Genomic DNA, 6,028 nt, shown 5'->3' with positions numbered 1-6,028 from the left:
GATAGTATCCTATTTGGGTAGTCTTACTAGTATAAATCCTAGTATTTTAATACCCCCTCTATTTAGCTAGTATGACTACTGCTAAATAGGGATCCCTTGGAGACCTAGTAGGCTAAGGTAGCGTTGGAAGAGATCAGCGGTAAGGGCCTTAGTAAGACCATCGGCAGGCATAGACTTAGTGTTCAGGTAACTGATTTTGGCTAGCCCATTGGTTGCTTCTTGCCGAATATACCGGAACTTTAGCAGTGTATGCTTTGTTCGGTTATGCTAATTGGGATTGTTGGCGTTAGAGATAGATCCGTTGTTATCGCACAGAAGTGGTATAGGTTTTTTAAGGCCTTTGTCGATTTCTGTAAATAGACCGTCTAGCCATTTAAGTTCCCGAATTGCTTCCAGTAGGGCATCCGATTCTGCCTCTACAGTAGAAAGAGCAATAGTACTAGCCCTTTTTGATTTCCAGCAGATTGGTCCGCCTGCTAGGGTAAAGAGGTACCCATAGGTAGACTTAGAGAAATCTAAGTCACCTGCAAAGTCGCTGTCGGAATATCCTGATAGATTGGGTGTTGTTGACTTAGACCAATAGCATATAGCTAGGTCTGTAGTTCCTTTTAGATATCGAAGAAGGTTCTTGCCGGCTGATAGCTGCAGACTAGTAGCCTGATGCATATACCGAGATAGCCATTGGATTGCAAAGGCTATATCTGGTCGGGTCAGTAGCATAAGGTACATTAGAGTCCCTACTATCTGTTGGTATACCAGTTGGTCGGTTGCGGACAAGGGAGTAAGAGGCGTTGTAGTAGCCTGCTTAAGTACTCCTGGCTGTAGCGGTATTGCTACTGCCTTGGCCTCCTTTAACCCAAATCGGGATAGGGCTTCCTCAATATACCCTTTTTGGCTAAGGGTAATACCCTTAGTTGTTCGACTAATTTGTACGCCTAGGAAGAAGGCGGCCTGTCCGCGGTCTTCGATTGGGTAAACCTTATGTAGTTGTTGCTTTAACTTGTTAATGTATGTAAGGTTTGGTCCAATAAGTAGGCAGTCGTCGACATGGCTAACTATGTAAGTACTAGTAGTACTATTATAGTAGATAGCCGGATCAGATACAAGGGGGCTGTATCCGTATTGTTGTAGCAGTTTGGCAAGTGCCTCCTGCCATTCTCTAGGTCCTTGTTTTAGGCCGTAGAGTGCCTTTTTCAAAAGGATGCCTTATTTGACTGCCGGATTGTAGCCTAGCTTAGCTAGTAGCTTAGCTAAATTATTAGTCTTATTAAGACTAATAAATGCTTCCAGTCCCTCAGGGATTTCAAGATAATTGACTTCAGGTAGCTCACTATTTAGGAAAGCACCAATAAAGTCAATCTGTTCGACGTACCAGTTGTTCTGGGCAGCTAGGGCTAGTAGTATCCTCCAGGTAGGTGGAATACTAGTAGTTGCAAAAGTCTCTAGGTAATCGAGGCCTTCAATTTGCATAAATCCCTTAGCTACTAGTCGTGCCTTGAATTTGATGGGGTTGTTCTGCTGGTCCTTTTTGACTCGTAGTACAAGTCGGCTTTTCAGAAGTCGTCTGCCAGTTGGTATTTCTTGAAGGGGGATAAGATAAAATACCCCTGCCTGGATAAGCTGCTGGAATTCCAAGAATATAGCACTTATCCACTGGTCTTTGTTGTCTGACTTAAGTACCTGTTTCCAGCTAGTAGGCTCGCTACTATTTGGTAGTTGCTTGGCCTTAGCTTGGTAGCATAGGTCCTGGATCCAATACGCTAGATTAAGATCCATTGGGTTAGGGTTGTCTTCTGGTTCTGGTGCATCTGGAAGAGAGGTATCTGGTAGATCCTCTATTGGCTGGGCCAGGACCCCCTCTGTTGTGCTAGTCCTAGTAGGACTAGTTGGTCCGTTGGCTCCTTGCAACCTACTGGTCCTAGTAGGACTAGTAGGTCTACTAGTCCTAGTAGGACTAGTAGGTCCGTTGGCTCCTTGCAACCTACTGGTCCTAGTAGGACTAGTAGGTCTACTAGCCCTAGTAGGGCTAGTAGGTCCGTTGGTTCCTTGCAACCTACTGGTCCTAGTAGGACTAGAAGGTCTACTAGTCCTAGTAGGACTAGTAGGTCCGTTGGCCCCCTCTGTCTCCCTAGGTGTTAGAGGACTAGAGGTGTTTTGCAAGATATAGTCTTCTATCTTAATTTCCCCCTCTGACTTTAGTTCTTGGAGACTAGGACTTGGTAGTCGTTGAAGTCCTTGGGAGATAGGGCCTATACCTTCTAGGATTTTCAGGAAAGTGGTTTTTGTAACTGCCCTCCTAGAAGGTATATACACAAGGTATGTTTTTGAACCTAGCGTTGCTAGTAGCCTTGCTGGTTCTGTGCGTTGTGCTAATTTAGCACTTTGAATCCGTTTCTGGTGTGGGATCAGGACTTCGCAGTGGGCACCAATAGCCTTATAGGCTGTAAGGTTTGGTGGTGTTTTTAGCCCTTGTAATTCCTGCTTAAGCAATTGGTAGGGGCTTAAATCCCTATTGGTAATTGCAGTATAGTTAACTAGGTTGACTATAGCAGGAAGTATAGCAGACCAGAGGAAAAGTGGGAGGCCGGCCCAGATTATTGTTGCGCGTAGTCGGTCCAGAATAACTCGTATAGACCGTTCGGCAAGTCCGTTTTGTTCGGGGGTGTACGGGCAAGACGTATCGAATAGTATTCCTTTGGTACCCAACCAGTCCTAAAGCAATATGTTGATTTCAGGTCCTCCATCATAAAATAACCTTTTTGGGTAACGGTTATAGTGTGTTTTTAGGCTTTGGAAGAAGTTCTTTATAGCCTGGAGAACTGTTGGTCCTTCCTTATTAGTGTGACGATATCGTATATCGTACTCTTCTTCTGGCCTACCCTACACTCTTCATCACGTGATGCGCGGACCACCTATGTATATGGCCCCTTCCTTCCCGCACTCACTGTTTTCCTTCTCTTTTCTTCTTCCTTAGTTCGAAAATTCTATAGTCTTTGCACATACTGCCTTCCTGCTAGTCAGCATCGTGACAATTAGGTAAGATATATACCCAACGGAATCGGGATTTTCGATCGATAAGTATTAGTCCAATGGATTTTCGGTCGTAGGATATAGGTTTAATCCCAAATGTATCCCCTTCGATAGAATCAAGTACACAGTCTGGATCCTCGATTGGATCTTTTGACTGTCGTCTGGTAGATTTTGCCCGTATGCAAGTAATGCATTGAAAATCAGTAGCCTTAATAGACGAGAAGTCAGGCAGCCCGCTAGTAATTTTACTAGTCTTTTTCAAAAGTGGCAGACTGATGTGTCCTAATCGGATGTGCCAGATGCCTGCTTGTTGCAATAGTCCTTGGTAAGACTGGTTGCTGGATTCCGAACTAGTAGTCGGAATAGCCTGTTCCTCGGTACTAACAGTAGGGACTGCCAGTAGGTCTGTTGCCTCTATAGGGATTGGGTCCTCTATAGGGTCTTTGTATAGGGTAGCCTTAGTAAGGTCCCTTAATCCAGCCGAACTAGTAGTTGGGCTAGGATCTAGTCCTGGTATAGGTACTTGACTAGGTACCGACCTAGGTGTAGATCTAGGCACCGGACTAGGCACCGATCTAGGTGCCGGACTAGGTACCGATCTAGGTGCCGGACTAGGCACCGATCTAGGTGCCGGACTAGGCACCGATCTAGGTGCCGTCCAGTCTTCTGCCTCGTTAGCCCAGGGAGGTAGTTGCGAAGGAATTTCCACTGTTATTGTTACGGAGTCGCTAGGCGACTGCTCTAGGACTCTCAATGATGTTTATTAAAAGACTTGAAGGCTAGGAAAACTACTTGGCAACTAGGGCTTCTAGTTGTGTGCGTTCCTCCTAGTGGGTCCCTTGGTTCCCTTCGTTCTCCTATATCGGGCTAAGCCCGATACCATAACAGTTATTCCGTAGCTACTGTAATAGCTAAAGTGGGCTGAGTCTGATTTGCTCAGATAGGGCGTATCTTGGCCTTCTTGTTGTAAGAAGAAGCCGTGCCTCTGGAAGTCGAGTAGACCACATACTTGTCGGTTCGAGTTGTATAGGGATTCCTTAATAAGAGTTCCCCCTGATCCGTAGTGGCGGATTCCACTGATAATATTGACTTCCATTTTCGGAATATATAGTGCATCTTGTAGTACAAGAGTACTATAGGTTGGTGGATCGGTATTAATTAATACCGTAAATTCTGCATTTCCAATTCCACTAGGGTAGATTAGACCACCTCCAGTTGTAATTGGTTGTGCCTGGGATTTTGTAATTGGTCGGAAGGTTGTAAACTTAGACCGATTATTTACCAAATGGCAGGTTGAGCCAGTATCGTAGAGTAGGCCCATGTGGTATATATCAGCGTTAGTAACGTTGTATAGTGTACCAATATTACCTAAGTTAGGTAATATTTCCAATTCTTCTGTACAGTTAGAATCGGTATCTGATTCCTGGTAGGAATAAGATGAATCCATACAGCCAGCGGCTAGACTGTAGTTACCAACTAGGAAACTAGTAGTATCCTTTGGTTGGTTGGTCGATTGGTTCTTTTTATCAGTTTGGCTCGACTGGTCAGATTTCTTTTTATTGAATTTCCCTTTCTTCTTTTTCTTAGGTACTTGGGATACCTTGTGGCTGAATGTATTCGATCCAGTAGTACTGGAGTTTCGATTTTCTTCCAGAAGGTTAACCATAAGGTATTGTAGACCTAGGGTATCTGTTTCAAGTCCTAAGGCTCGGGAAGACTGAATAGTATTGCGTTGCATAGCAACCCATTGTGGAAAAACAGGCTTAACTGTTGCAAGGTATCGGTTGGCTTAATCCAGTGGATCAATTGTTACTCCGGCTAGTTGTAGCCTAGTAAGTCGACTGTTAAATTCAGTATTAAATGCCTCGAGTGTTCCTTGGTACCCCTTAAATGTAAGGGTGTAGTAAGCGTCGTATAGGTTAGAGCGTTTGGCTTCGTGGCCTTCGGAGTATTGTTTTTTCAATAACAGGAAAACCTCAGTTAGGTTTTTAATCCATGCAATAGATGCTAAGGTTTCTTCCGTACAGCTATCCCGTAATAGCATAAGTAAACGGGCCTGATTTCTGCTTGAGAAGTTAGATGCAATTGAAGGTTTATCCAGAAAACTTTCTAGGTCCAGGGCTTGAAGTTGAATTGATAGGGATTGCTCCCATAGCTCGTAATTCTCGGTGCCTTTGAGTTTTGCGTATTCCGGGAATTGGTAGACTTTTTTGTTTAACTCGTAGCTGGAGTTAGAATCCTCTGTCTTTGTAATAGTAGTACTATTACTGAGATTGCTAAGAGTTAACTCGATTGTATTTAGTCGATCTTGTATCTGTGGAACAACAGTATTGAGTTGTTGCATAGATTGAGTATGTTGTTGTAAAAGTTCATCGATTTGCGTTTGCTGTACCAGTAGACGTTTTTCGATTTCCGACAGGTTAGTTCCCTGACCTTAATTGGTGGGATCCATTTTCTAGTTAGTAACTAGATTCCGATTTTGCCTTACCTACCTAGCTAGTAGTACTAGCAATAGGTCTTCTACTAGTAGTACTAGTAGGAGTTAAAGCTGTAGTTAGATGACCAACAGTTACCAGTAGTACTAGTAAGCAACGTACTAGTAGTATAGTAGTACTAGTAGTTAGGGGAGCCGTTTGGTGACCAGGGATTACCAGTAGTACTGGTAGATAACGTACTAGTAGTACTAGTAGTTGGGGGAGCCGTTTGGCGACCAGGGATTACCAGTAGTACTGGTAGATAACGTACTAGTAGTACTAGTAGTTGGGGGAGCCGTTTGGTGACCAAGAGTTACCAGTAGTACTGGTAGGTGACTTAGTAAGTCACAGATTCGACCAAGAGTTACCAGTCGTACTGGTAGGTGACTTAGTAAGTCACAGGATTCGATCAATCGTTACCAGTAGTACTGGTAGGTAACTTAGTAAGTTACAGGATTCGATCAATCTTTACCAGTAGTACTGGTAGGTAACTTAGTAAGTTACAGAGATCGATCCGGACGATT

The 6,028-nt window shown here is 43.9% G+C and overlaps 1 protein-coding gene and 1 pseudogene across 1 annotated transcript; both read right to left on the bottom strand.

Moving 5' to 3' along the window:
- Positions 1 to 267: 267 nt before the first annotated feature.
- On the bottom strand, positions 268 to 666 carry DCS_00688 (uncharacterized protein; the record flags this gene model as incomplete). Its single annotated transcript, XM_040798025.1, has 1 exon — positions 268 to 666. One exon carries the CDS (start codon positions 664 to 666, stop codon positions 268 to 270), a length of 399 nt encoding a protein of 132 aa, XP_040658908.1.
- A 665-nt stretch (positions 667 to 1,331) lies between these two features.
- Positions 1,332 to 1,776, bottom strand: DCS_00687 (annotated as a pseudogene).
- Between the last annotated feature and the right edge of the window lie 4,252 nt (positions 1,777 to 6,028).

Source organism: Drechmeria coniospora, chromosome 01 (genome assembly GCF_001625195.1).
Source record: "Drechmeria coniospora strain ARSEF 6962 chromosome 01, whole genome shotgun sequence".
NCBI lineage: Eukaryota > Fungi > Ascomycota > Sordariomycetes > Hypocreales > Ophiocordycipitaceae > Drechmeria > Drechmeria coniospora.
The sequence above is the reverse complement of the archived record's forward strand: the minus strand, read 5'-3'. Positions and strand labels throughout refer to the sequence as shown.